General features: G+C 54.7%; 5 protein-coding genes and 1 long non-coding RNA gene across 16 annotated transcripts; 2 read left to right on the top strand and 4 right to left on the bottom strand.

Moving 5' to 3' along the window:
• Nucleotides 1-3: 3 nt before the first annotated feature.
• EIF3I (eukaryotic translation initiation factor 3 subunit I) lies at nt 4-7,533 on the bottom strand. Its single transcript, XM_028513014.2, has 11 exons — nt 7,395-7,533; nt 7,208-7,300; nt 5,818-5,905; nt 5,466-5,531; nt 4,370-4,519; nt 4,160-4,287; nt 1,528-1,638; nt 1,312-1,401; nt 926-999; nt 335-427; nt 4-183 (listed from the first exon to the last, which is right to left on the bottom strand). Exons 1-11 carry the CDS (start codon nt 7,395-7,397, stop codon nt 102-104), a joined length of 978 nt encoding a protein of 325 aa, XP_028368815.1. The 5' UTR covers nt 7,398-7,533; the 3' UTR covers nt 4-101.
• On the top strand, nt 7,455-11,954 carry TMEM234 (transmembrane protein 234). The gene is made up of 5 exons (XM_028513012.2): nt 7,455-7,532; nt 7,827-7,978; nt 8,734-8,800; nt 10,943-11,035; nt 11,197-11,954. The coding sequence occupies exons 1-5, from the start codon at nt 7,517-7,519 to the stop codon at nt 11,289-11,291; spliced, it is 423 nt and encodes a 140-aa protein (XP_028368813.1). The 5' UTR covers nt 7,455-7,516; the 3' UTR covers nt 11,292-11,954.
• Nucleotides 11,955-11,959: 5 nt separating this feature from the next.
• Nucleotides 11,960-16,797, bottom strand: DCDC2B (doublecortin domain containing 2B). 7 transcript variants are annotated; one of them, XM_036025700.1, is made up of 9 exons: nt 16,466-16,731; nt 15,546-15,597; nt 15,064-15,140; nt 14,698-14,829; nt 14,245-14,391; nt 14,101-14,140; nt 13,152-13,287; nt 12,633-12,736; nt 11,960-12,367 (listed from the first exon to the last, which is right to left on the bottom strand). In XM_036025700.1, exons 1-9 carry the CDS (start codon nt 16,714-16,716, stop codon nt 12,278-12,280), a joined length of 1,029 nt encoding a protein of 342 aa, XP_035881593.1. In that variant the 5' UTR covers nt 16,717-16,731; the 3' UTR covers nt 11,960-12,277. The 7 variants fall into 7 exon arrangements, with proteins under 7 accessions (XP_035881593.1, XP_035881594.1, XP_035881598.1 ...); XM_036025701.1 differs by having other exon boundaries at nt 12,633-12,733; XM_036025705.1 differs by lacking the exon at nt 14,101-14,140 and having other exon boundaries at nt 14,346-14,391.
• A 346-nt stretch (nt 16,798-17,143) lies between these two features.
• Nucleotides 17,144-19,820, bottom strand: IQCC (IQ motif containing C). 3 transcript variants are annotated; one of them, XM_028513031.2, is made up of 5 exons: nt 19,729-19,820; nt 19,135-19,278; nt 18,650-18,914; nt 18,306-18,424; nt 17,144-18,185 (listed from the first exon to the last, which is right to left on the bottom strand). In XM_028513031.2, the coding sequence occupies exons 1-5, from the start codon at nt 19,804-19,806 to the stop codon at nt 17,472-17,474; spliced, it is 1,320 nt and encodes a 439-aa protein (XP_028368832.1). In that variant the 5' UTR covers nt 19,807-19,820; the 3' UTR covers nt 17,144-17,471. The 3 variants fall into 3 exon arrangements, with proteins under 3 accessions (XP_028368832.1, XP_035881591.1, XP_035881592.1); XM_036025698.1 differs by having other exon boundaries at nt 18,629-18,914; nt 19,729-19,819; XM_036025699.1 differs by lacking the exon at nt 19,729-19,820 and adding an exon at nt 19,615-19,720 and having other exon boundaries at nt 18,629-18,744.
• On the top strand, nt 19,275-25,625 carry LOC118500558. The gene is made up of 2 exons (XR_004903125.1): nt 19,275-19,399; nt 24,521-25,625. It is a non-coding gene; the product is annotated as an uncharacterized LOC118500558 (long non-coding RNA).
• Nucleotides 19,977-24,350, bottom strand: CCDC28B (coiled-coil domain containing 28B). 3 transcript variants are annotated; one of them, XM_028512246.2, is made up of 6 exons: nt 24,245-24,350; nt 22,884-23,070; nt 21,294-21,460; nt 20,980-21,173; nt 20,739-20,761; nt 19,977-20,172 (listed from the first exon to the last, which is right to left on the bottom strand). In XM_028512246.2, exons 2-6 carry the CDS (start codon nt 23,045-23,047, stop codon nt 20,118-20,120), a joined length of 603 nt encoding a protein of 200 aa, XP_028368047.1. In that variant the 5' UTR covers nt 23,048-23,070; nt 24,245-24,350; the 3' UTR covers nt 19,977-20,117. The 3 variants fall into 3 exon arrangements, with proteins under 3 accessions (XP_028368047.1, XP_035881601.1, XP_035881602.1); XM_036025708.1 differs by having other exon boundaries at nt 22,884-23,090; nt 24,245-24,308; XM_036025709.1 differs by having other exon boundaries at nt 24,230-24,246.
• Nucleotides 25,626-26,554: the final 929 nt, after the last annotated feature.

Raw genomic sequence — 26,554 nt, 5'->3', positions numbered from 1 at the left:
CCATGTATTTCCAAACTAATTTATTATTTCTCAGAGTCCAAAAGTATCTGTGAGCCCAGGCCCGGAAACTTTCTCCCTGGTTGGGATCGAGATCCAGCTTCTTAAGCCTCAAACTCAAATTCAAAGTACTGTGGGTCGAAGTAGTGGATGCGGACATAACCATCTTCTCCACCACTGCTGTAGCTGGAAAGAGAGAGCCAGGGACCAGTCAGATGCCTGCTCTAGGGGGAGGCAGGCCTGTGGGGCGGGGCCTGGGGAAGGGATGGGGGTGGGGGGTGCACCTGTGGGGCAGAGACCAGACCTGGCTGAGCCCAGCTCCCCTCCCTGGCCCTACCTCTTGCCATCTGGATGGAAGGCGACACTGTTGATAGGTCCGAAGTGACCTTTGACTCTTCCAAACTCCTCCTCAAAGGCCAAATGGAAGAACCTGGAGAAAAAAGGGTGGTGATAAGGGGCAGTTAATTTATTCTCCACCTCCTTCCAAAATACTTTGGAGGTACCACTGCCCAGGTACAAACTGTAAAGTGGGGAAAGTGGGATATGGGGAATGAGTGTGAACATCAAGTTAGGGGGAGATCAGGCCCAAAGGTCTGCCTGCATACACAGCTGACACTTCCTACCACGTGCTGGGCAGGGCTCTGAGAGCTCGGTCAGTACGGACTCACGTATTTAATCTGCACAGTTTTAGGAGATACGTGTATTATCACTGTCCCCATCATACAGCCGAGGATAACTCGGCACAGAGGAATACCATCATGTGTCCAGGATGCCAGAGTGAGCCCAGGAGTTCATGCTCTCAACTGTTTGCTACACTACACACTTGTCACAGGAGGGCCACAAATCAGCTCCTTAGTTACGTGGTTTGTGTCCATCATGAAACACACGCCATGAGGTTTTAGTGTGGAAGGGCTCCCTCCCCCTTTACCTGGCCTCGAACTTGCCGATCCTGGTGGAGGTGGTGGTCACGTCCATGGCTTCCTGACCACCGCCCAGCACCACCTGAAGGGAAGAAGGAACTCCACACAGGCCCAAAGGACAGGGAAGCCCATTTTCTGTTTTTTTCCCTTACCCCATAAACTTTTAGTATCTCCCACATCAGACTGGGAGGGCACTAAGTAAGGGCGGGGGACAAAGAGATACTTTAGCCACCCCTACTCCTGGGGCTTTTCACTTGTTCAGCCTTGTTGATGCTTGGGGAGTCCCTGCCCGACACCATTTCCCCCCAGAGTTCTATCTTAGCTGCCAGACAAACATGCAGACCCTGGAAGCACAGGGATGCTTTAGCAGGCAGCCTGGGTGGGATTCACTTACATGGTCATAGTTAGGAGAGAGGGCAGCTGAGTTGACGGGACGTTCCGTCCGGAAAGTCTTCTGGTGTTCCAGGGTAGTGGAGTCAAAGAGCTGGAGAGAGAAGGCGGGTGGGGGTGGGGGTGGGTCTATAAAAGGAAACTACTTGGGGGAAGCCAGGCAACTGAGGGCTGTGCAGGAGTGCGGGAGCAGCCCCGCCACACCCCCGCCCAGGCTCACCTTGGCTGTGTTGTCCTTGGATGCTGTGACAAACATGGTCATGTCCCTGGATAACTGGATGTCATTGATCTGCCGGGAGTGCTCCTTAACATTCACCAGCACCTCTCCAGACTTGGGGAGGAAGAAGAGTGAGGCTCTCACCAGCCTCAATCCCACCAGTCCCGTTCCTCAACCAGGAGTCTAGACTGCTTCCCGTCCCGTCAAGGGGTCAGGGTGTTTGGGCGGGCACTAAATATCCCCTGAACCGACATTTACTCCCTCTCCCAGCCCAAGCCTACATCCTAACCTGGCCCGTGTATACACAAGTTTCATAAACACTGCTGGTCCATCTAGGAGAACACATGCACCTACTCATTAATCACCACATAACAATGGTAGAGCAGTTTCCATTTATTCCTGTTTTCAACAAATAATTATTGTACAGCTACGAATTGCCAAGCATTGGGCTAAGCACTTAACAACACCTTCATTTAATCCTCACAACTATCCAATGAAGTGGATACTTGAACAGAAATTTTAAAAGGAAGACACTGAGATTCTGAGAGGCGGCATGACTCGGAGATCATGCCGACAGTAAGGGGCGGAGCAGAGCGCCTGAGCTTATCCCTCTTCCCCGCCAGGGTCTGGACCACAGTCCAGGGGCTCTGCCGCACGTCCGCCTTTTCCTAGGTCTTCTCAAAGGGCCACTTCATCTGCTTTCTCTTCCCACAACCTGCTAGTCTGTGTCATACAAAGAGCCGAGTTGAGTCTGTCCCTAAAAGCACTTCTCAGTGCCTCAGTTCGTCTAGAAAACAAGACTGCTAAAAGCCCACTGCCCAGTGCACTGTGAAGATCCTGGGACTGCGGTTTCATTTGACTTTGTTGTGACAAGCACCTGGCCTACGTCCCAGACACATTTGTACACAGCAGACCCTCAGAAAACATTCATTTCCTGCCCTGGATGGGTAGCTCAGTTGGTTAGAGCATTGTCCCCATACACCAAGGTTGCAGGTTCAATCCCCAGTCAAGGCACATACAAGATCAACCAATGAATGCATAAATAAGTGGAACAACAAATTGGTGTTTCTCTCTTTAAGATCAATGTAAGTAAATAATATTCATTTTTCTTATTTCTACCTACTCTGAGGGAGGGATCAACATGCTATGGATGTATCTGGCTCCTACATTTTGGGGAACATGCACCAGCTTTGTGGTCTGGCCTACCTGGGGGCACAGAGCAGTTCTACTGTTTGCTAGCATCAAGCATCATTTGTGCCTTTGACCTTGGTTCCCGTTCCCTTCCTGCGGATAGGCCTGGTGCCTAGTGGACCACGGTCAGTGCTTGCTGAGTGAGGGACTAAGCTTCTCGGTATTATATCCCAGCATTCCCCAGGAATGCAAGTGCCCAATCAGAAATCTCTGACAGCTGGGACTTTATATCTGTTCTCCCCCCATCCATCTCATTCTCGTCAGTCAGCCTTAATTATCTCTTGACTGTTAGGCACTTCATATCCCCAAGGCTATTGTTTAGTTCAGGTTTGTTCTCCAAACTGTACCTGCACAAGCTTTCTAAAGAGGAAATCTGATCATCAATAACCACTTAAAGACTCCTTACTGCCTAAAGGAAAATCACTCCTTAACTCCTGACACTCAGAAAATCCAATCCCCGTCCACCTTCCCCAATACCACACCCAATGATACCAGGTTTCCTGAAGAATCCACACCCTCCCTTAACTCTCCCTGCGATGCACTTCTCTTCCTGTGTGAAGCTCCATTCATTGTACATGGCTTAATGTATGTGCCACCTTCTCTGTGACAGAGGACACTTTCTGCACTTGATTGAGACCTCTATGGTGGCACAACTCGCAACCTGACTCCTGTGCTAGCTGTCTGCCGGACTGTCTCCCCCCGGGGCAGGGCCCTGGAACTCAGAGATGGCAGGAAAATACTTTACTGTGATCACTGTTAACAGATCCTGAGAACTCTGTGATAATTTTTTCATCACCTAATTATTATTATTTTTTAAAAAGATTTTATTTATTTATTCTTATAGAGAGGGGAAGGGAGGGAAAATGAGGGAGAGAAACATCAGTGTGTGGTTGTCTCTCGTGCACCTCCAACTGGGAACCTGGCCTGCAACCCAGGAACGTGCCCTGACTGGGAATCAAACTGGCGACCCTTCAGTTCACAAGCTGGCCCTCAAACTGAGCCACACCAGCCAGGGCTCAAACATCTAATTATTATTATTATTATTATTATTTTAAATTTACTTTTATTTTTAGAGAGGGGAAGGGAGGGAGAGAGAAACATCAATGTGTGTCTACCTCTTGTGTGGCCCCCACTGGGGACCTGGCCCACAACCCAGGCATGTTGCCCTGACTGGGAATCGAACCCTGCAACTCTTCAGTTTGCAGCCCTGCACTCAATCCACTGAGCTATGCCAGCCAGGGCCTCAAACATCTAATTATTATTAGACCCTTGTAACATTTGACAGATAAACAGGCTCAGGGAAGTTAGGTAACTTGCCTGAGATCCCATAGCTCAAACGTGGTAAAATCTGTATTTAAGTCTAGTCCTCACTCTTAACCACTGTGCAATCCTGCCTCTCACAGGGAACCACTCTGGGGAGCTCAGGCCCCACCCAGCCCCTTACCTTGGCACTATACTGGTTGAGCTCTCCACTCTCATGGCCCGCAATGATGCACTCCCCTAGCGGTCCCCAAACGGCACTGGTGATCTTGGAGTCATTGCAAGGGATCTTCATGTAAGGCTCGTTGTTGTCTGTGTGGGGCAGCAGACGTCAGGCCTAGGGCTTTGGGGATGCGCCCTTCACCGCAACCCCAGCCCTAGGCCCGGCCCCTACCGATCTGGCTCGGATCCCGCAGGTCAAAGAAGCTCACAAAGCACTGGTAGCCCATCTGCTTGTCTGTGGAGAACATGATGATGTTGCCCCCAAAGTCAAAGCCACAGGTCCGGACAGCCGAATTGGTCTTGAGTAGGGCCAGCTGCTTCCCTGGGGGCAGAAAGAGTCTGGGCTACTCCTTGCCCGTTGCCACAACAGGGAGACTACACCTGCCTATCACCATGTCTCACTGTTTCTCCTGCTCCAGTGACTCCAACCCGCCACCCTCCTCTTCCTCACTGCTATGCTTTGGCTCAAGTCTCTGAACTTCTCCACGGCATCTCCTCGGACAGCCTGCTAATGTGGCACTGCTCATAGTGGAATGCAAGACAACTGTCTCCTTCTCAGAATGTGCCCCGCTACGGCAAAGGCCTGTTCTAATTTCTCTGCGCATCCCCAGTGCCCAGCATAGACCTGGCACAGAACTGGGTGCCCAGTAAATATTTACTAAACTGAGCAGCTGAATAAGATCCCATCTTTAGTCTCAGTTCTTCCAGTGCTCCCCACTACTTCCCGATCTTAGAGGAAATTTAACACAGACCACCCCTCTTCCCTGCTCAGGGACCTCCACAGCACGCACAGTATTGCAGAACAAAGCCAAGCTCCTGAGTTTGGCATTCAAGGCCTGTTCTGGTCCTAGCCTCTGCCTCATCTGCTACACTATTTCATTCCCCAAGAAGCATTCCCCGGAGCTCCCATCAGATCAGATGACTTGGACATGACACTTGCCACGCTTTCATCCCTACATGTGCCAAAGTGATAACCTCCTTCTCATCCTTTAAGCCTTGGCCCATGTGACATTTACCTTGGGAAATCTTTCTGGGCTGCACCCATCCCATTCCAGGCAGTCAGTCTATGTGGCGGTCTCTGGCCTTCCGAAGTGCTCCACGCTTCCTCTGACTCGGCCTGCCGCCTTTCTAATTGGAGTTCCTTACTTTCTCACCTGTCTCTTGCTCCCTAGACTAGGAACCATCTGTGGATTTATCTCTGTTTCTTCAGACCCTATTTGCTTAACAGTACACTGTAGATCCTCACTATTTGCATGACCCAGGCTTACCTGTTTCACAGTCCCAGAGACGACAGCTGTTGTCAGCTGAGCCGGTGAGGACATGTTTGGTGTCCCCTGCAGATGGTGTTAAGAAACATGACCAAGTTCACCTGAGCCTGACTGAATCACCTCCCTGTTCAGCCCCGGAGGGCCCTCCTTCCTCCCTTACCTCAGAGCACTCCAACCTCGTCAACCAAAAACGAACTTGTCCTAAATGTCCTCCCAACCGGTGAGCAGACCAGGGAGTAGGAGGTAGGTGTCTGGACCCACAACAGCACCCCAGATTCCCAGCTCCGAGCCAACAGCCTCCCCGTTGCCGGCAGACCCTGGGAACATACACTTGGAGCAAAGACAAGGATACAGTCAGCGTCTACACACCACACAGCTCCGGTATGGCCCATGTAGGTTCCCAGCCTCTCGCCATTCACAGAGTACCAAACATTGACAATCTGGAGGGGTCAAAGACAATGTGACAGGGCGGAACACACCCAGGCAGAGCAATGGCTTCCTATTTTGCCTCAGGAACCCTCAGCTGCCTCTAGCCAGGTCCGGCTGTGCCCTTTCCTGTGCATCTCCCAGGAAACAGCAGATGGCTGGCAAAAAGATTAACTCCTGAACTCTCCCGCTTCCTGCACAGAAGTGGCAGGGAGTCAGAAGGCCTACAAAAATGTCTCCTTTTGCCTCTGTCCCAGCCCTCCCCCAGACTCCTAAACCTTCAGGAGAAGAAAAGGTCAAGCTGAGTGCAAGTCCAGAAAAACAGGAGCTTTGGTGTCCTGTCCGAGTGGGACCTGTTGGTAGCAGAATAGCCTGGGTTTTAGCCACTGCCTCACTGTATTAGCTCAAGTACAGTGCTTCTCCACACCCAACTTCAGCTTCCCACCTGTAAAGGAGGGCCACGACAATGCCTTCTTCAAAGGATGGCTGTGAGGCTATTCCAATAAAACGATGTCGAACGAATTTAAAATATAAGTGACTAACATTAATGAGGCACTCAGACGCAACAGGTCCTGTGCTCGACTCTTGACTTGAATGATCTCATTTAATCCTAAAGACAACGCCATGAGGGAGGTACTATTAGTACCCACGTTTTATAAAACAGGAAATTTGAAGTTTAGAAAAGCTAAATGGCACGCTCAAAGTCACACTGCTGGTGGATGCAGGAGTCAAGTTTCAAATCAGGTCTGTTTGGTTTCAGAGCCCCCGCTGTAAGCCACTGGAGTTCATTTTCTCCATATGGAGGTACTTCAAAAGGTAGTTATTGTGAGGGACTGTTTGCATTCAGCGAGTGGCAGGCTGGAGCCCAGAAGGACTGACTGAAAGGAGCCCAGGGGCACCTTCCTTAAATCCTCTGTGTCTCTCGCTGCCCCAAGTTCAGCTTTCCCCTCTAGGAATGGTCTGCTTCCCTATACTGGCAGAACAGTTCTGTTCTTTCCCAGAATAGTCTTCTTCAGGCCCCCTGAACGAACTGACCCCAGTCCCGCCCCAATTCCACAATGGTCTCTTGCTTTTCTTCTTCCCAGCTACTCCTTCTTTCTATTAACAATTGAGTTCTTTGCCACCATTCCCGATAGAATGCTCTCGCCTACCTACCCCCGGGATGGTCATTCCCTACTTCTTAGAGTGGGGCGTTCTTCGGTTCTCGGCTCGCGGCAAAACTGCCTCGTCTACCCATCACCCTGGCAAACAGAACTCGCTCCCTCCCGGGCCCCCTCCGCAGGGACCCGCCGCCCTGCCCTCCGGGCGACGCTCACAGGGTCCTTGGCCACCGTGAAGAGGAGGTCTCCCTCGCGGTTGTATTTAATCTGCGTAATGGACCGCTCATGGCCCTGCAGCAGGATCGGCTTCTGTGGGAACAGGACAAGAGTGTCAGCTCCCAAAATCGGCCCTTGCCCCAGCCCCGGACCCTGTCGGTAACACTTAAAACTCAGTGAAACTCACCATCCTTGCGGTGACGCCAGGAGAGAAGCAACGTGAGTAGGGCCGGAAGGGGCTTTCGAGCCACTTCCGGATTGCAGGTCTCCGCCCTTTCGTTCCCGGAAGTGGAAGGGAGCGGCGTTGCTATGGCGGCGTCTTTCGGTGTGTAGGCAACCCATCCCCTCCGTGGGCTTCTCACACCCCGAGATCCCCATATCCCAGAGTTCGTTTCCTACTCCGTTTCCATCACCTAACTCAGACCCCTGCCACAACCCCCAACCCTGGGCTCTTGGATCCATCTCCCCGGCCTGCCGGGCTCTGTCCAACCCGCCAGTTTCACCCGAAGGCGAAGGAGGGCTGTGGGGGCGGCTAGCTGGGGATGAGAGGCTGGAGGCTGGCGGGCCCCGTGAATTGCTGTTTGGTGGCGGGAAGAGGGTCACTTGCATCTTCACTCAGGGCAGGTGCTGGCTCTGGTGCTTGTGGCCGCTCTGTGGGGCGGCACACAGCCGCTGCTGAAGCGGGCATCCTCCCGCCTGCAGCCGGTTCACGAGCGGACCTGGGTCCGGCAGTTGCTGCAGGAGATGAAGACCCTCTTCCTGAATTTTGAGGTGCGTCTGTGAATGACCTCTCCGGGTAGCCGCTGAGAATTTGATCTCCGGAGTCAAACAGGTCTGGGCAGAATCTGCGCCCAGCCACTGCCTCACTGAAAGCTCTTGGAGAAGTCACTTCTCTGTCTTGAGCCTCAGTTTCATCATCTGTGAGGTGGGACTAATAATGATGAACATGTTAAAGCGCAGTTGTGAACACTGAGGTGAAGCCCATAAATAACTTAGCATTGGTCCTAGTACCAATTAGTGCTCAATCTATGGCTGCTATTTAATATTTTTATTATGGAGATTCAACAGAACTTTCCAAAGGGAGGGCTTGGGGCTCAAATTTCCCTGGGGAGGGAGCATAAGGAAGGATACGGAAAATTACCTCCGACCCCGAGGCTGCCAGTCTAGGTTCGTGGGAAAGACAAGACACAGCCACCTGTCAGGGCTAAGGGCTAGGAGAGGCACAGGTAAAGTGCTGCATGAGTTCAGAGGAGGCAGGCTGGAGCCGGGGCGCTCGGAAAGGCTTCTTGGAGGGAGTGAGATTGGCATCCAGGGACCTGCAGGGCTGAGGGAGAGGGCGTTCCAGGCAAAGGCAGGGTTCCGTCAGTAAGTTCCCCTCCGCCCTGGAAGGGTCCTTTTCAGAGGGCTTAGTGGTCCGTGGGGCCTTATAGCTATTCCTCCCTCCAAGGCAAGGCGTTTCTAGGAGCTCAAAGATGGCAGTGCTGCTCGGCCAAGCAATCACACTGACTCCAGATTTCTGCTTCCAGTACCTGGTGCCCTTTTTCCTCAACCAGTGTGGCTCCCTTCTCTACTACCTCACCTTGGCATCAACAGGTGGGTCTCTGGCTTAGAACAGTTGTGCTTCCAGGTGGGGGCCACTCAAGACTTGCATTGGGGCGGGTGCCTGTAACACCTTGTTTCCAGGGTTGGAGCAGGGCCCACTGTCTCCGGTTCTCCCTTTGCACTCTCTTCTCTGAACTGCAGAGGCACAGCAGGCTGGTTGCGAGTACGCCGCCAGGCACTGGAGTTGGTTTGAAGTCTGGCAGTTTTGTGCAGCAGCAGAGGAAAAAGGAAGGCTCATTTTGCAATTTATTTCACCCGTCTTAAGGCCTACATAGAATGTCAATGTGGAAGTTTTTGAAGCCATGTATTACCTAAAGTTTATGCTTGTGAATGTTGCTATGAGAAGTCCCCCTACTGTAGTCCCCCCCACTGCCCCCCGCTGCCCCAGAGTTTCACCCAGGCCCCTCAGGGACTTGAAGGGAGTTCTGGCCCCACATAGCTTTGGGGAGCCCCTGAGAAACCGTGGGAAGGAGGGTGAGGGAATGGGCTAACCTCCAGACCTGCCGCCTTGGCTTCAGCTAGAGTTACTCTACTTTTCATCTCTTTTACAATTTGGGCTCCTCCTTGTGCTTCATTTAAAGGAAAGTTTGAAGGCCTCTGGCCAGCTGACCGCACTGAGCTGTTTACCAAGGTCTGAGCAGATTGAAGCTTTAGGACCCGGTTCTCATCACCGACTCTGCTCCTGTCCTTTAACATCCACCCATTCTAATAATCAGAACAGTGGTTGCTGTTAAGCATTTCCTTCAGCTTCAGCCAGGGACTATAAATGCATTATCATATTTCATCTGAGAGCAACCCTATTGTAAGGAGATGTTATCTTGCCATCACTGGTTTACGTGTGGGGAGCAGGCTCAGAGTGTCTGACTGACTTAACCAAGATTGCAGAGGGAGAGTGATGTCTGCCTCACTGTAGTGCCCGTGCCCTCCCACTGGCCGCAGTGGCTCCCTCCCCCACCTTCTGTTGCACACCAGTGGTTAGCAGCCACAGCGTTCAGCGGAAGGTGTGTAAGCTTAAGGAAGCACCTCTGAGTCAATAGCAGTTGTGTCACTCTCTTGGATGGGTAATGCCAGCTATGGTGGGGCCTTGGAGGGGCTGAGGAGCAAGACAGTTCTTTCCTCCTCTGCCTGAAGCAGGTGAGGCCTGGGAGTGCTGGGAAAGGAGGTGCTGGGAGCCTGCATGAGCATCCCAGTCTCCCTGGCCGTCATGAGTCTGTCTTGTAAATAAGTAACTCAGCTTCTGATTCCCCCCTTAGTGTTTTGTTTGTTTTGGTGTGTGTGTAGTAAGAACATTTAACGTGAAATCTGCCCTCTTAGCAAATTTTGAGTGTACGAAATTTAAGTGGAATACACTTTAAGTTAACAGTGTTGTTAACTCCATTCGTCTTTTCCAAGCTTGTTTATCGGGAGTCGCTTCCTTGGAGCTTCAAAACTAAGGTGCAGATCCTGGGCTTTGGTGACCTCTACCTGATGTCCAGCCCTGTGAGGCCTGTTCTGAATGGATAACCGGCCTCCTACCTCTGCTGTTTTTTTTTCTTCTTTAACTCCAGAAGGCCCGAGCCTGAGCTGAAACCCAGTGTGCCTCACCTGCTGTTTGAGTTGTTCCTGTCCATTAGTTCAGTAAGGGCGCAGCTTTGCAGTCAGGCAGACCTTGGTGTGAGTCCTCAACTTGCCTCAGTTTGTGTGACTTGAGCCTTTGTTTCCTTACCTATGCAAACAATGACAATGCTTTTCTTGCTGTGTGGCTGTACAGGTTAAATGCAGTATGCACACAAAGCACCTGGTGCAGTGGATGGCGGCTGTGTTTGGTGTTACCGCGGTCATTCTGCTGCATCCTGGGGGCTTTGGGTGCCTGCCTGTCTGTCCTGATGTCCCTGTGATCTAAGGAGCTCTCCCTGAGTGCAGAGACCTCTTCTTAGCAGCAAACCAGGGTGGTCCGAAACCTTGCGGTGCAGATCTTCATGCTGGAGTCCTGAGGGGGCACTGAGTTTGGAGTCGGGACACCCGACTTCACCTGGGAAATGAGGTCACTAGGGATCTTTTTTAAAAGGCCCTCTTGATGATGAAATGAAATGTTTTGTGTTTGGAAAGGCATTTTTTTGCATTGCAGTAATTCTTTTCAATGTGATCACTCAGATCTGACCCTAGCTGTGCCCATCAGTAACTCTCTGTCCATCGTCTTCACACTGGTTGTGGGGAAGGTCCTTGGAGAAGATATTGGTGGAAAACGTAAGTCAGGCCACTGTAGGTGTGGGAAGTAGCTACCGGGTTAATTCCTTCCCAGAGCCATCTCCCCTGGGCGGGTGAGGAGAGGACCTCCCCCCAGCCCTGCACCAGCTCTGCTGGCGCGGCTGGGCTCAGAGCCACTCGAATTGTACCCATTATCCCAGGACCGTTTGCAGGCATGGTGCTCACCACGGCTGGAATTACACTCTGCATCACGAGCTCAGTGAACAAGACCCAGGGACAACCGTCTACCCTGTAAGTGGGCCAGCGCCACTCTCCAGCTCTGCCGTCTCCAGGAAGTCCACTGGGGCACGGGGTGCAGCCTGTGAGCAGATGGACCCAGCCCTTCCCCACTCTGAGCCTCAGCTTCCTCATCTCTTATGGGGATAATAGCTACCTCGTGGATCACAATAAGAGAACAAGAGTGAAAGGGTTTTGTAACTTTCAAGAGCTGTTCAATGGCTGGGATCTAGCACAACGGACTCCACACTCCAGCAACCTTTCTGCCGCAGCAGCTCTCTTCCTGCTGTCACATCAGGTCCCCAGCCCAGCCACTGTCACTCTGACCTGCTCCGGACTATCACGGCAGCGGGGTCGGTGGGCAGCACAACCCCAGCTGCATGGACCGGGCCAGCTCTAGTCTTTGAGCCAGAAATGCAAACAGGAGGCCTCCAGGACGCAGTCAGAGAAACCTTGGCTTGTGGTAGGGGAAACCGAGGGGGGGAGGCGCATCAGAATGGCAGATGTAGGGAAGAGGGGCTGGCTGCTGGCCTTGCATATCCCACCCATGGGGTGGGTGGCAGTCCCCAACAGTCCGCCCCTCTCAAACAGAGAGACACCTGTGAGCCCCAGCACTGCCCAGCTCCAGCATTTTGCGTAATGCCTGGCGAGTAGCAGCCTGTAATAAATCTGTAGTAAACAAGCGGAAGTTAATAAGTATTCTTTATTGTGACAGACCTGCTCTCAAGTTTGTGGTCTCTTCCCCAAGCTCAGCTGGCTACTCCTTTCTTTGGCCAGAGAACCCCATAAGGAAATGACCTCCGTGGTTAGGGCTGCTCTGCTCAGACAGGAAAGGAAGACTGGGCTGTGGAGTTAGGAGCAGAAGACTGGGGAGGGTCTGAGGGGGCGGAAGTACCCTACGGGTCCACGGGAGGCACTTCCTCCTCCAGGACAGTATGCTGGGGGCTGAAGACAAGATGTGGCTGCAGAGTGGTGGTCCCCAGTTACTGGCTGGGACTGCGGCCCTCAAGATGGCAGAGCAGGTGCTGAGGTTGAGACAGCCGCCCCAGCCCCAGGCTGGTGTTCCAGGGGCTCTTCCACTATCTGTGCCGCCCTCTGGAGGGAGGAGGAAGGCCGTACAGGGTGGGCCATTAGCATCCCACCTCCAGCCGTCAGCCGACTCTCCCAACCCCAAGAAGGGAAGAGACTTTAGAAATTAGGATCTGCCCTCTACTTAACACAGTGGGAAGTGAGGCTTTGAGATGTTAGGAGATCTGCTCACAGTTGCAGGGGAAGCACTGTCCCTGGGACCCAGGGCTCACAGTTTCTGTCCAGCCAGGACACTTCTAGTTGCAACATAATGTGTCCAGCCCCAGCCCACCTGATCCAAGGGTTCCTCTGTCCAGGTGTCTTCATCGTCTGCTACTTCCTGGGCCCCTTCTGTCTCCTTTCTTGGGTGTGGAGCCCTGTACACTCCCGTGACTCCTGATGAGGGGGCGGCGTTAGCTGGTGCCCAGGCTGAGGAGCACTCGGCGCTCTTCCCCTTGACCTCCCCTATCAGCCTCCTCCCCTGCGTTTTGCTCCACATTCCTCGTTACCTTGGAGCACGGCAGGGCAGTCCAGAAGCAGGCCTTTGGCCCCCACCCCCGGCCCTTCCAAGCCCTACCCCTGAAGTCTCGTTTCCTTGAGTTTCCGTGTGCTTGTTTTCACACGCCGAGTCCCTGTAGAGGGGCCAGGAACTGGGTGGGTATTGCACATGGGAGACAGCTTGGCAGCGGTCGGGGGCCAGCTCCATCCCTGGGCATTCTGCCCCCGTGGACTGTCCCCGCAACAGCAGGGACCATCCTGTGTCCGAGTGAGAAGGTGGCTGGGAAGAGCCCGGGTCCCAGGGTCCCCTCACCTGATGGAAATGAGAAAGTGGGGAACATGCTTCTTGGCTGAGCAGCCTGCTGGGGTCTGGCATAGAAAGCAGATGTCTCAGTTTGGCCTGGTTCCTCTGGAGAGGGCTGGGTTGCCTGTGCCCTGTGGCCATGGGCCTGTAGACGGGACACTGAGCTTGGGCCACGGGCACTGGCCGTTCTTACCTTCTTACTCCCAGTCCAGGCATGAATGCGCCTGGTGCCCATGGGAGCTCTGAGAGGAGAAGCTGTTCATCTTGACAGGCTGCATCCTCCCTCCCTGCTCCCTCTTCCCATCAGGCTGCCTTGTCCAGGGACAGAGCAGTTGGTGCCTGGTGCTCAAGAAGCCCAGGCTAATCATGCCATGTGCCCCACCCCCCATGCCCACTGGCTCATCTCATGGGAGAGCTCTGGCCTGGGATAAGATGGGGGAGGGGCAGGGTGGGGTAGATGAGCTCCCTGGGACCCTGCTATGCCAGATATGCCACTTGTCTCTCCCAACCCTGAGCCTGGCAAGAGGCATTAGGTCCAGGCAGTCAGCGTCCTGAAGATCCTCACAGAGCCTGTGTGAGCCGCCTTCCAGCCCAGGCCCCGGTCTGGCCCCTGCCACTCAGTAACTGTGTCGCCCTGAGCAAACTACTTCACTCCTCTGAACTTCAGTCTCTCCTCCTGGACACGGGAATAATAATCTCTCTTTTGGTGCCCTCTCCCCTCCACCTCTTCTTCCCCCAGCGTGCGTTACCTCTGCCTTTCTCTCTCCTAAGCGTCAAGGGCCTGTCTACTACCTCTCTAACTTTCTAAATAAACTTTCTCTTAAAATTAAAAAAAAAAAAGTCTCACAAGATTATTGGGAGGATGCAGCGAGGTAAGGACAGAGCCTGAGCCGCAGGAGGGGCCAGCAGCCACTGTCCTTCCTTTCCCCTGCTGCTTTTGGCCTTTCATGTCACTTACCCCCTGCTCGTGGGGCCTAGGCGTTGGGTCTCGGGGGTGCCTGCAACGAAAAAGAAAAGGCTGGTAGCAGGCAGAGGAGGATGTGGAGTCGAGGCGGCTTCCTCTGCTCTAACCAGCTGCCCTTCCCACCGCACACATACGTACCCGCAGCCCCTGGGCAGCGAGGGACTGGGCACCAGCAGCTCCAGATAGGGGAGGCCCTTGAACTCATCTTCCCCAACAGCCACATAGTAACGGCCACTCACCAGCGTCTCCCTTGCTGACAGTGGGAGCCCCTCCATGGTGCAAAGTCTGGGAGAGAGGCGAGCAGAAAAGGAGTGGTGGATAAGACGCTCTCCATATTTGGCAGACTGTGAGGGGCGGGAGCAGCTATTCCAAGGTGCCCTTTGGCCACTGGCCCCCTGGGCACCAGGGCCAGTCACTTCAACTGTGCCCTGGATCCAAGAACAGGGCTGGAGGAGCCTCTCTCTGTGGCACAGGAGGAAATCCCACTTGGGGAAATGTGCTTTCTTTTTGCCTTTTTGTCCGTAAGGTCAGCTGGAGCCAGTGAGAAGGCTCCCTTTGGAGACCTCTGGGAGCCCCGGGCCCCGTACTCACTTGCACACAGCCCCCGTCTGTAATTTGGCCTTCTCGGTCAGGAGCTTCAACACCGTCTCCCAGTCTTCGTTGGCAGCCTGGGACAGCTTCAGGCTAAATGGGGGACTTGACAGGTCCCCGTTCCTGAACACACTGGGACAAAGAGCAGCCTGGTGAGGGGAAGGGTCCCCAGAATTTTCTATGTGTGAAGGGACGAAGGGGGCCAGAAGGCGGTTCAAGAACCAGTGCATTGGCCCCTTTCCACCCATCAAGCATGTTGGACTTCTTATGCCCAGGGGCCAGGGGCTGCTGGAACAAACCTACTCACATTTTCTTGGTCTCACTGAGACTAAATTCTACGTTCCTGCTCCCAACACCAGCACTTACCGGATATAGCAGGGGGACCCTGCAGGTGGCCTCCGTCCAAGGGCCCCACCACCTGGGTGCCGAGTCGCAGGACGACCCTGAAACCCAAGTCAGCGAGAGTTGAGGCCTTTGGTCGGGGTGGGTCAGCCCGAGTGGGCAGGTGAGGGACAGGAAGCAGACGGGGGCAGGAGAGGGGCAAGGAGGGATGAGACTAGTCACGCCTTCACCAAATGGTGTTTCGAACTCCCTGTCACATTCTAAGCACCCCTGCCCCATGCGTTTCACAGCTTCCTTTTTCTCTGGGGACCATAGCCTGGAGATGAAGTGAAAGGCTGGGAAAGGAGCAAGGGGGTAGTATCGAGAATCGTCCACCCGGGAAGCATACCAGCGATCCCAGAGGAGGTGTGGAGACTGCCCCCCCACGGGACTGGCAGATCCTGCCCTTCCTAGGGCCCCTGGCCCCCCAAATTGGGGGCAATCCCAGGAGGAGTGGGGAGACTTACAGGAAGTCTGCTGCTTTTCCCACCTCGCTCCTTCCCTCCAGGGGGCGAACAGCTGAAAGGACAGGTAGGTCATAGGTCATCTTGGGCAGCCTGGTAGCTGCCAGAATCCAGGCCTACGGTCTAGCTCATCCCTTCCCATTGGAACAGTTAGTTCCAGTCATCTCAGTCCAGAAACAATGCTGGCAACGGAGCTTGCCTTGGTGTCCTGAGTTAGGCTGACACGAACCATAAGATTAAAGGTTGAAACTAGTTCATTAAACATCCTACTGATGTCAGAAATGTACTCGTTCATGGGATAGGTGGTTTTATCTCATGTATGATATTCAGACTCACCTAAAGAAGTGACAAAGCCCAGACTCTAAGTCTGTCTAGCACCCAACCCCTTGCTCCTTCCTTCCATTACAGCAAGTAACCTCAGCTGGGAGCCGAGTGGGGCCGGGAAGCCAGATCTGAGTCAGGAGCTCAGATACCCAAATTCTTCTCCCATCTTGGAAGGCACAGCTCTATCCTGCAAAGGGGAATGACCCCGGCCTAGTGCAGAGCACGGGATGCCCAGACGGGGCCGAGTGGAGTGATGGATGGATACAGCGTGCTTGGTGGTGGTACAGCACCCAGTTAGGAAGAGCCTTTGGTTAAAGGGGCTCAGCCTGCAGAATGTTTTCCTTCCCACAGCCTGGCCCTGGCTGTGATGAGCGTAAACGTCCGTGTCAGACTTCAACCTAAACTCTGGCTCCACTATTTGTTACTTAACTTCACTGTCTTGATCTCCCCTTCTAAAGAATGGGGGAACGGCCAGCCCGTTCGTAGGGTTGCTGCCCTCCGAGACAGCGTATAAAGCACCTGCACATAATAAGTACTGAACACGAGCCATTGCGGTTCCCTCCCTCCCTAGGCTCTTTGGCCAACCCCAGCCCACTCACTGGAGCTTGCAGAACCTCTCGAAGCCAGCAGCCACATACTGCCCTCCATTCTGCAGGTCGGCCAGATTGGTGATACGGTGGCCATGACAAGGTGTGTAGAGGGCACGCACAGCCAGTGAGGCCTGCACAGCTGATGTTACCTCATTGAGGAAGGCTTCCATGGTGGGGAAGCGGCGCTGAGAGACCACCAGCTGGCGGCCTGGGCAGAAAGGGTCCCCATTCCGGTATACCACTACCCTCTTGGCTGCCATAGTGTATGCTCAGCTAGAGACACAGAGCTGTTGCCAGGCAACTAAGGCAAGCCTGGGAGCAGTGCCAATCAGAGGTGGAGGCCTGCCCTCTCAGGAATGCAGGGAGAGCCTCAGCAGGAACACTAGAGTCAAGATCTCATTCGATCTGCCCTTGGGGGGCGGTCTCACCAGAGTAAAGAGGGTGTGATCACTATACACAGAGGGAGACTCTGGGGCCCAGTGAGAGGCACTGCTGGAGAGCACTGGATGGGTGGAGGGCTTCTCAGAACCTCCCTGTGGCTCTACAGCCCAAGGGCTGAGCTCAAAGGAGGATGAGCTCTGGAGTCTGCTCCCAGCCAGCTCTGGGGCAGATACCCCAGGCCAGTAAGAAGTGATGGGAAGGCCCCGAGTCTGTTCTTACCACAGGCACTAGGTGAATCAAACAGGCTCAGGATCCAAGAAGAACCTTTATTCTCCATCAGGCCTCCCACTTAACCAGGTAACTCCCCGTCCAGAGTTCATATTGAGCCACAGGCAGAGGATGAAAGCATGTCCTTCTCCTTCCTCTGCCTGTACTGGTGCCAGCTTTTTGCTCCAGCATTTCTTGGCCCCATTGGCCACCAAGGGAGGGGCAGGAGGTGGAGGTGGTAACAGAGATCGAGGATGAGGACCTGTCTCCTTGCCCTTTCACAGCATCTCCCTCTGGAACCTGCGCCTCCCCAGGGACTAGCCTGGTGGTCCTGTTTTCCACAGCGTGCCACTCCAATGGTTCTCTCCTATGCTGTCTGACCCTGGGGAAGGCAGTTTTTCAGGTGGCTTGATCTCCATGATCCAGTCTTCTGGTTTTCCCATCCTTCAGTGCTAGGCTCCTTGGAAGCTCTATCTCTGGAGCTGTTATTACAGGGGGTCTGGCCCTTGGGTGGTTTAGTCTTCCAGAGATCCTGGCCACCATGTTCTGCCGAAGTCCCATCCCAGATGACACGGTCTTCTGAGAGGTCCAACTGCTGTGGCTTAGCTCGTTGGCACTCAGGCTTTTTGTGGTCTGGCCCCCTGGGAGACCTATCTTCAATATTTGGGTCCGCATAGAGTGTGGGCAGCTGTGTTTTGGCCTTTCCAGAACAGGGGCCCTTAGGCTTGAGGCCTTTAGGGGTCTGGTCCCCATGGTGTGGCTCTTTGGTGAGCCTATTCTCCATGGCCCAGTTATCTGACGGCATGGGCAGCTGTGGTCCAGCCCTCCTGTGGCATGGGTCCCTGTACTTGTTCCCGACAGCAGCTTCATCTGTAGTGGCCAGTCTTTCTGGGGATTTGTGGGGTTGTGACTTGAGCCTCCAGCAAGAGGCACCTGCGTGGCCTGGCTCTCCAGCCGTTCTGGCTCTGCAGCACTGGTCTTCCAGTGGCGGGCCTGGCTGTGACCCAGCTCTCTCACGGGCCTGTCCCCTGTGGTCTGGGCTTGCCTCCGGGGATTGCAGTGTTTGTCTGAGAGTTAGGTACTGTCAGGGAAGAGAACAGGCACTGTACCGGGCAGGCGTGTGAGGGCATGGCAGGAGGCATCTCTCTAACTGCCACCCTTGGCCCTAAATGTGCACAGAGGGCTCCAAGTTAGTGCTTACCTCCTTACGGCTATTGATGGCCTGCTGTAGCCAGAGCAGTTCCATGGCCAAGTGGCTGCGGCGGTACTGGAGCTCTTGGAGCTCAGCTGGGCTGTGGGGCAGTCTTGGACCCGCAGCTTCTGTGAAGGAGGGAGGAAAGAAAGAGAAAGCCTTGAGAGGTAGACACAGGGCGCTGGCCTAGCAGTAGACCCTGGGACACTCCCCCAACCTGTGAGTTGCCTTCAACCAGGCAGAAGGAAGAAGGAAAGGGATGCAGCTTATCTAGAAAACGCCTTTCACTTTTTAGGTGGGAAAGCTGAGGCCAGAGAGGGTCAGGGGCTTGCCTTGATCTAGCAGAGACGAACCTGGGTTCTCCATCCTTGACATGTCTCTGGTCTTCTCTTGGCTGGGTTTCCTGGTTTTCCTGCTCTGCTCATCCTGAAGCCACGGGCTCTCATCTCTGCAGGGAAGACTGTCTGAGTTTGCCGAGCTCACTCCTGACTTCTTCAGCATCATCTCCCCCGGGGTGACGTCTCTCTCGGGCTCCTTCCGTGAGAAGCAGCTCCATAGTTCCTGTTCTGGCTTTGGTACCCTCTCTCTGGCTTTCCAGGTCCGATGGGATTTTGCCTTCTGAGCAATCAGTCAGAGAGGTATAATAACCCCAGGGCTAAACCCTCCAAGTACCTGAGTGCCGTGATTCAGCTTATAAATTGGTGGGGATTTGGGATTGGGGTGTGAGGAAGTCAGTCTGCTGCCTCTTCCATTGAGAAAAGCTTGTCAGCAGGAAGGGTGGATTCTACCATTCCCTTTCCCCTACCCAGGTCCCTCTTCCCCCTAAGATGTGCACTACCTGTGGGAGAAACTGAGGTCTGGGAATCCAGCCCTCAGTCCATTGCAGTGTACCCAGATCACCCTCGAGCTCTCGTACAACAGCCTCATACTCAGCCCGTAGATTTTGGAATTGGCGTCGGACCAGGAAACCCCGGACGCAGGCCTGGTGTGGAAAAGGAGAGGAAAGGAAACCCTCGTGGTTGCAAAGGTGGGGGCGTCTTTAGTGATTCTCCTGGGGAGGTCATTCCAGTGGCTGCAAGAGGGGACCCAGCCACGGGAAAAGGGTAAATGATGCTCTGTGCTGGGGCTCCGGGGCTTCAAGGGAGCATGTTGGACTGCGTCCCTCTCTTCGATTTAAGGCCCTTGCTACCATTTCCACGCTGTCGCAGGAGCGTGTGGTGGGAGCGGTGGGTGGTGAGCTGCGGGGTGGGGGGGGCATGCGAGGGGGCAGGGTCCGTGAGTGCCAGCATTCTCTAGCGCGGTGGGGATGGGTCGGTACCTGCAGAGGTGCGCACGCGGGTAGGTAACTAAACGTGATAGCCTCATCTCATTGAGAGGTCCTAGCCCGAGATCCCATAGGGGTTATCATGTGCACCCTCCGCCCGCCCCGCACCTGCAGCAGGACCACCTTCCGCACCAACTGCTCCCGCTCCATCGGGTGCAAACCGCCTGCGCCTACCCAGTGCGTCATTAGTCTGCGCTGGCGCAGGCCCCGCCCCGCCGTCTCCACGGCAGCGTTTCCTAGTCGCTTAGGCTGGAGGCGTCATCCAAACCAAAAGTGTGCCGCGCCGGGGTGTATTCGCCAGGGCCTGGGCGCCCCAGCACAGTAAAGCCGCAGTGAGGAGAGGGAGGACACGGAGCCGCTTTCTTTCCTTCTAGTTTAATTCCATCTAATGCCCCCCTCCCCATAGCACCTGGGGGCTGCAGAATATACAGTCGAGTTCGTAAAAAGTCACAGTTTGAAGGGAACGAGAGGGGGCGGCCTGGCCCTGGTTCCGACATCTACACAGCCGCCTGTTCCTCAGGCTCCGCGTTCTCGGCCAGGTGCAGCTTCTGTCTGTGTCAGTCAAGGATCGGCGCTTTGCAGCCCGGCCTCCCGTCCCGCACAGGCTGTTTCCTCCAACTGCGAAAAGGGGCTGCGCAAGGGACTCCGGGGTGGTCCGAGGCCTGAGGTTGCAGTGCTCGCCTGCCCTTCTTGCTAAGTGGCTTCCCCCATCCCCTTTTGGTCTAAATCGTGTAGGCGTTTGCACCCGCATTATTTCTGACTAGGACTAGTACTCGAAATCGGTGAAAATAACTGTTGAGTGCTGAAAGATTGGGAAGCCACTAGTGAAGCTTTGCCATGGATTGGTGTCAGCTCAAGTACTTGCCAGGATTTTGATGAGCAGGTAAAACGTATTTCCTGCAACTAGTTTTTTCCTAATATTTGGGAAATTCTTCCTGCACTTCTTTACTTGGGTGGTGTCAGCCTGTGGTGAATTCTGACTCAGGGGGACACAGAGGTGTGGAGATGTTGGTTATATGTAAATACCCCTGGATGGTGGTGGGGAAGAGGAAACTAGCATCATCTCTGGGAGGCACATACACACGCACACACACTATCGGGTCCCCTGGAAAGGATACATAGAATTACTAAGATCTTCCAGCTGTGGAGAGAAAGAGAATTTCCTGTCAGGAGAGGCAACCAGGCCGAACCCCAGAGGTTCTGGGTGCCATCTTCTAGTGGGGATTGAGGGGCCCAGAGCTCTTAACCTCATGCACCTCCAGCTTTTCATCCAGAGGCCAGTAATGGCCTTAGGAGCATGTACCTCCCCCACCCACCCCTTCATGCCCCCAGGGATCGAAGCACCCAGCCTTGACCCACATTGCTAAGCAGCTGGTCCAGGTTTCGGTCAGCCATGGTCTTCTTCTGCTCCTCAGGCAGCCCCTCAGTGACTCCATCCTCTTCCTCTTCCTCTTCTTCCTCCTCCCCACACACGTCCAGGCTGAAGTGCAGCCGGGCCAGCTTCTCCTGCATCTCCCGCACGTGCTCCAGCTGCTCGAAGGAGCATTCCTTCCCTGGACAGCATCTGACTGAGCCCTGGGAGCGACTCTGGGGCCTGGGTCCCAGCCGCCCACCAGAGACCAGGTCCTCCAGCCCCACCCGCGCACCCTCGGAGCCCAGCCCCCAGGACTCACCGAAGGCCTGCAGCCGGCCCGAGTGGAAGTCATTGAGCAGGTTCAGCAGCCCCCCCTCCATCTCATAAACGTCGGTCACCTCAGTCAGGAACGAGTGCTGCAGGGGGGTGCCTGCAGAGCCCGCCCCACCTCCAGCCAGCACTGGGCGGCATTTCTCCTTGCCTACCCTGGGGGGTGGACATGACCAAGGTCACGGGGTGGGGGCAGCCAGGTACCCTTAGGTCTTTTGTGCCATCTATGTACTAATGCACCTTCCTGTGCACTCACCAACATAAATGGGTGCTTGTTCTTGTGGCCCCACCCTGGGCACCAGGACCGGGAAAGGGAAGGGAACGGGTGAGGAGGGCGTAAGGGTAAGGAGTCAAAATGTCTTTTTCTGTTGCTGGTACAGCCAGAGCTCTGCCTAGAAGGGGGCTCCTGGGTTCCTGTCTGACCCCCACTCATTCCTCCTGTGACAGTCACTTGTTTTCACTGGTCCTCAGTGAATTGGGGACAGTGACTCCCTTATTGCTGTGAGAGCCATCTTACCTCTCCCCACAATATCTTTCTGCACCTCTTCTATTTAAAAACTGTTTTGAATTTTCCAGTGCTCTCAGGATAACACTTAAGGGCCTTCCCAGCCTGGCCCGCCCTCCTCCCCACTCTCCTATTGCATTCCTTCCTACCCCTGCCCCAGCCCTGAGCTTCAGCGATGCCCACTGTGGCTGGCCCCACACACGCCCCTGAGGCAGGGGGTGTCAAAGCCACAGGGAAACATAGCAATTGGGGAAAGAACACATGTGGACACAGACACGTTGTAGGGTAGGATGCAGATTCCCAATCACTAAAAAAAAAAAAATTAAGCCATGGATGGATGTTGAGAATGTTATGCTAAGTGAAATAAATCAGTCAAAAAACGCTGAGAACCATAGGATTTCGCTCACATGTGGGATATAAAACTGAAACTCCTAGACACAGACAACAATGTGGTGGTTACCAGAGGGAAGTGTGGGTAGCAGTGGGTAAAGGGGGCCAAATATGTGGTGACGGAAGACAATGTGACTTTGGTGGGTGGTGGGCACACGATGTGATGTCCAGACCATGCATCACAGAAATGTGCACCTGACACCTATATGACCTTATTAACCAATGTCACCCCAATAAATTTAAGTTAAAAAACTAAGCAAAGAGTTTGAGTTGTATACCTGAGTATCCCCTCGCCATTTGCTGCTCCATGACACTCCAGGGCCACCAAAGCACCTGGGGTTCCCTGAACCTTCCAGGCAGTATTTTTCTCCCTTACGTATGCCAGGCAAGCCCCTTAGAACATGCTCCCTGCCCAGGGCACTGACCAGCCTCCTCTGACTCTGACTTCCTGACAGCCGGGCTGCTTACTCCCTGCTGTGAGGGGTGCCACCACACTGGCCTTTCCCCACCACACACTTGAGGATAGGGACTGGGTCTGAGCATTTGGGTTCTCAAGGGCAACCCCAGGGAAAGCATCAATTATTGCTTAGCACCTAAAGGCTAGGTCCCCTTTACCTTCCTGCCCATAGGGCTCAGCCCAGTTAGGGTCCCTCCCTCCCTGCCCTGCTTTCCTTCTGTACTCACCTCTTGAATTTGGCCCTCTGTTTGGGGGACGGCAGATGTGGGAGGCCCAGGGCTAAGGAGCCACTGTGGCTGGTGGGCACAGGGACCCTGCGGAGTGTTCCTGGGGCTGCAGCTGGCTGGGTCAGGCAGGGCTTGGGACTCCTTTTCTTCTTCTTGTCCTCCATTGATGCCGGCTGGGATTCAGGCCCTGGGTGGGAGGCAGCTCCCCTGAGATGTGAGGGGCAAAGTTATCCCCTCACCCGCCAACCCCTGAGAATTGCAAAGGAAGGGCCCCTGTCCAACTATCCCTTAACATTTGTCAGGGTCTCTGTCCCCTCATCTGTCTGGTAAGGGCAGGGCCCGATGCCAGCGCCTACTGCTGGGGTCACGGATCCGTATTTGAAGGACCTTCGGAGGCCCACTTGGGTCCCCACCCCGTCCTCCAATGCTGCCTGAGGGGGCTGCACCCCATTCGACTCTCCTGAGGCTGCTGGAGTTTCCTGCCCCAATAGCTGAGGGGCGGAGCTGGCCGAGGAAATGTGGAGGGAGGGCCAGTGGATGCGAGCTGGCAGGAGCTCAGACGGATTAGGGGTGTCTTAGCCAGGCACTGTTCTGTTTATCAACTGCCTAGGCAGATGCCCATAAACCTGGGAGCACCTACATGGGAGGTGACTGAGGCGTGGGGACACCAAGCACCAACCACCGGAGGATGGCTAACAGCAGGAGAAGCCAGAGCGTGCAGGGCGGGGCTCAGAGTGGGTTTCTCCCACCCCACCACAAACACCAGGCAATTCCCAGAAGTTCCCTGGGACAGGCTTCCAGCTGCTTCACGCTCCCCACTCAGAAAGTCCCTGCTTAGGTTCAGCTGGGGTGGGTGGTGGGCAGCAGCTGGCTGCCTTGGCCTCGACAATGGCTGGCCTGTGACTGGCACTGCTTGGCCTCCAGTGCAACCCTGCCTGCAAGCCCAGGTCTGCTGAGGCCCTCTCCAGGGAGGTCTGGGGGCCCCTTCTGGGGGTTTTCCAGAGCTGCTCCTTCCAAGCTGCCACCACCGAGCCTGATTCTGCACTCTGGGGTGGTGGTGGTGCTGGCGGCATAAGCCTTTAAATTGGCACCAGGCTGGCTGGCACCGAGGGGTGTGGTGGAGGGGAGACCTGCGGCGGCTTGGGCCAATTAGGGACTTGATAGAAGAACTGGAGTGGGAGCCTTTGCTGCCCAGGAACCGCTGGGGAAGACCTGGGATCTATTTCCCACGCTCAGCTCCCTAAGCCATGTGCTAAAGGGATCGCTCAGCTCGGGAGCCAGGATCCTAAATGGAGTGACGGACCGAATCATCCTGCCCCCCTTTCCTTCCGCCCCACCCCCCTCACCTCGGGGCAACTGACCTGGAGGTTTGGGGTCGGAGTGATGCTTCGATGTGGGTTCCTCCGCCCTTAGTACTCTCCTACTGGGAACAGAAGGGGTGGAAGCCTAGCTGGCGGGAGGTAATTTGCATTTAAAGAGAAAGTGACCTTTAGCGCTGGGGATGGAGTAAGATGGGAGAGCATCCCCACATTTATTATGCTGTCCCTTTCATGACTTCACCCCCCCCCCCCCTTGAACAAGGTGGCTTCGATGGCTGTGTGATGGCCATCTCAAAACCTTTTCGCTTTTCCCATCAGTTTTGGAGAAAAACTAGTCTCACAAAATGGTGGTGGCTTTGTCAGAAAGAAGAATGGCAAGAGGGAGAAGAGAGAGAAAAAGAACAACGGCACATAAGAAGTACAGAAGCGGCAGCAGCAGCGGGAAAAAACTTCAAGACGAACATCTATCAAGTGAGTCGGGTCTCCTGTTAAGCACTTTATGGTCATTTGACCCTCAGCAACCCCGACAGAAGACACGGTCATCCGTCTGGTTTTACCGAAAGCCAACAATAGTCCTTCAGGGCGACAGCGCTCCTCCCACCAACCGGACACCTCCTCGCTGGTGAGTGTTGGGGGCTGAACTCAGTCACCGAGGAAGTGACGGGACCAAACCCGCCCCTCTCCACACCCCAGGCCTAGGAGACCCCTGTGGAAAGCATCAGGTGAATGGAAACCCGCGGGATTACTGGGTGCTTGACTGCACCCGCTCCCCTCCCACTAGGGAAACCTGAGCGGGTGAGGGAGACTGACCCTGTGCTGCTGGTGCTGGTGCTGCTCCAGGTGGGAGGAGGGGGGCAGATCAATGGGGCAGCTATTTAAAGACCTGGCCTAGGCTACCAGCTCAGGTCCTCAGAGAAGCATCTGATGCAACAGGAGACAAGCATTTTCTCTGCCAGGCTGCCCTGCAGTCTCGAGTAACTCCCACAGGGCAATTACACAGCGGCCCCACCCCTTCCCCTTCTGCTGGGCAGGGGCCGCTTCCCAGGGCCTGGGCCTCAGGCTGAGCTAGGGAGGGTCAGGCACTGCTTCCGCCTGCTCCTGGCTCCTGGAGAGCAGGACTCTTCCTGGTGCTTCCAACGCCCTGACTGTTCCAGAAGTGGGGACATTAACCCGGGACTTTTTCAGTGAGCAGGGACCTGAGGGAGGGGCCTGCCTGGGCAGGGAGGACACTCGGAAGCCGCTGTCCTCCCCTACCAGAACTGCTAGAAAGTGGCACCAGGGCTCCTCTAGGAGAGTGGCAGAGGGTCCGGGAGCACCTCTAAGGTAAAGAGACTTTTGGAGCTGCTTTGTTCTGAGCTCCAGGCCTGTGGAGGCCTCTGCTGACCGCCTCCCAAGGACCTCTGGAAACAATGTGGCCAGCACAGGAAAATATCAGTGCATTAGGACCCTGACTGGAAGGGGCAGAGGTTCTGTGGGGACTGTCACAGCCAGTGTGGACACGTCTGCCTGTGGAGGCCTGGAGGGAAGGACACTTTTGTCTGTCATTTGTTGGCCATTCACATATGGTTCTTTGTGCCAGCCCAGCCCAGCCCCGAGAGAGCACAGGGCGCTGAGCGAGGCATCCAGGATGTCTGCTACACACAGGGGCCTCAATGTTTACGCCTAGGCTTGGGGCGGGTGAACAGGGGTGTACAAGAAACCAGTTCATTAAACAAACAAAAAACTGATTTGAGAGTGAATTTGTTGTTCCATTTGTTTATGCACTCATTGGTTGCTGCTTCTGTGTGCCCTGGCCAGGGACCCAGACAAAGCTATAATCAACTGACCTACCCGGCGTGGGCAAGAAACCAGCTTATTCTTAAGAACCACATGCAGAATGTGGTCCTGTCAAGGAATGCCCCAAATCAGAGGAACCTGGAGGTCCCTGGTCCCAGGGCCAGAAGATGCTGCCCCAGAGTAGTGATGTCTACTCACCTTAATTTGGACCTCAGCTGGCGTATGCCTAGATTTCTGCTGTCCTTACTTTCTGCCTTCCTCCTGGACCTTACCTGTCCCTCTGCCCTCTGGATCTAGCCCGTATTTCTTCACCTGGCACTTAGGCTCTTGGTGATTTATCTGGCCCCTGCCTCATCACCTCCACCACGCTCCAGTGCACCTGCATTACTAGGTGGACCAGTTACTAACTAAAGGAAGTTATTACACTTCCACCTGCCCTTTAGGCCACAGGCCCTTCCACGTATCCACACTTACTCCCTTGCTGAAAGGTACAGGGCCCCCATCCTCTGCTCCCACCGTCCTTTCTACATCTCAAAGCTCCTTTTCCCTCACCAGCCTGTGAGCCCTCAGGGGGCA

This window comes from Phyllostomus discolor, chromosome 5 (assembly GCF_004126475.2).
Source record: "Phyllostomus discolor isolate MPI-MPIP mPhyDis1 chromosome 5, mPhyDis1.pri.v3, whole genome shotgun sequence".
Taxonomy (NCBI): Eukaryota; Metazoa; Chordata; class Mammalia; order Chiroptera; family Phyllostomidae; genus Phyllostomus; species Phyllostomus discolor.
This window is presented reverse-complemented; position numbering and strand designations above follow the sequence as displayed.

Excerpts from the sequence above, each read along its gene's own strand:
- TMEM234 (XM_028513012.2), top strand. Across the intron at positions 8,801-10,942 it reads CCTCACCTTGGCATCAACAG|ATCTGACCCTAGCTGTGCCC; the intron begins GTGGGTCTCTGG and ends GTGATCACTCAG. Across the intron at positions 11,036-11,196 it reads AGAAGATATTGGTGGAAAAC|GACCGTTTGCAGGCATGGTG; the intron begins GTAAGTCAGGCC and ends CCATTATCCCAG.
- EIF3I (XM_028513014.2), bottom strand. Across the intron at positions 4,520-5,465 it reads TCTCTGGGACTGTGAAACAG|GGAAGCAGCTGGCCCTACTC; the intron begins GTAAGCCTGGGT and ends TTCTGCCCCCAG. Across the intron at positions 4,288-4,369 it reads GCGGGATCCGAGCCAGATCG|ACAACAACGAGCCTTACATG; the intron begins GTAGGGGCCGGG and ends TGCCCCACACAG.
- DCDC2B (XM_036025700.1), bottom strand. The coding sequence starts at position 16,716 with ATGGCAGCCAAGAGGGTAGTGGTATACCGGAATGGGGACCCTTTCTGC. Across the intron at positions 15,141-15,545 it reads GGAAAAGCAGCAGACTTCCT|GGTCGTCCTGCGACTCGGCA; the intron begins GTAAGTCTCCCC and ends CTTGGGTTTCAG. Across the intron at positions 13,288-14,100 it reads CTAGGCCCCACGAGCAGGGG|GCCCATGGCCACAGGGCACA; the intron begins GTAAGTGACATG and ends TCCCGTCTACAG.
- CCDC28B (XM_028512246.2), bottom strand. The coding sequence starts at position 23,047 with ATGGAGGACAAGAAGAAGAAAAGGAGTCCCAAGCCCTGCCTGACCCAG. Across the intron at positions 21,174-21,293 it reads GGGCCGGCTGCAGGCCTTCG|GGAAGGAATGCTCCTTCGAG; the intron begins GTGAGTCCTGGG and ends GATGCTGTCCAG. Across the intron at positions 20,173-20,738 it reads GAAGATCTTAGTAATTCTAT|ACAGAAGCTGCACCTGGCCG; the intron begins GTATCCTTTCCA and ends TGACTGACACAG.
- IQCC (XM_036025698.1), bottom strand. The coding sequence starts at position 19,806 with ATGACGCACTGGGTAGGCGCAGGCGGTTTGCACCCGATGGAGCGGGAG. Across the intron at positions 18,425-18,628 it reads TTCGTCTCTGCTAGATCAAG|AAGCTGCGGGTCCAAGACTG; the intron begins GCAAGCCCCTGA and ends CCTCCTTCACAG. Across the intron at positions 18,186-18,305 it reads CCATCAATAGCCGTAAGGAG|TACCTAACTCTCAGACAAAC; the intron begins GTAAGCACTAAC and ends CTTCCCTGACAG.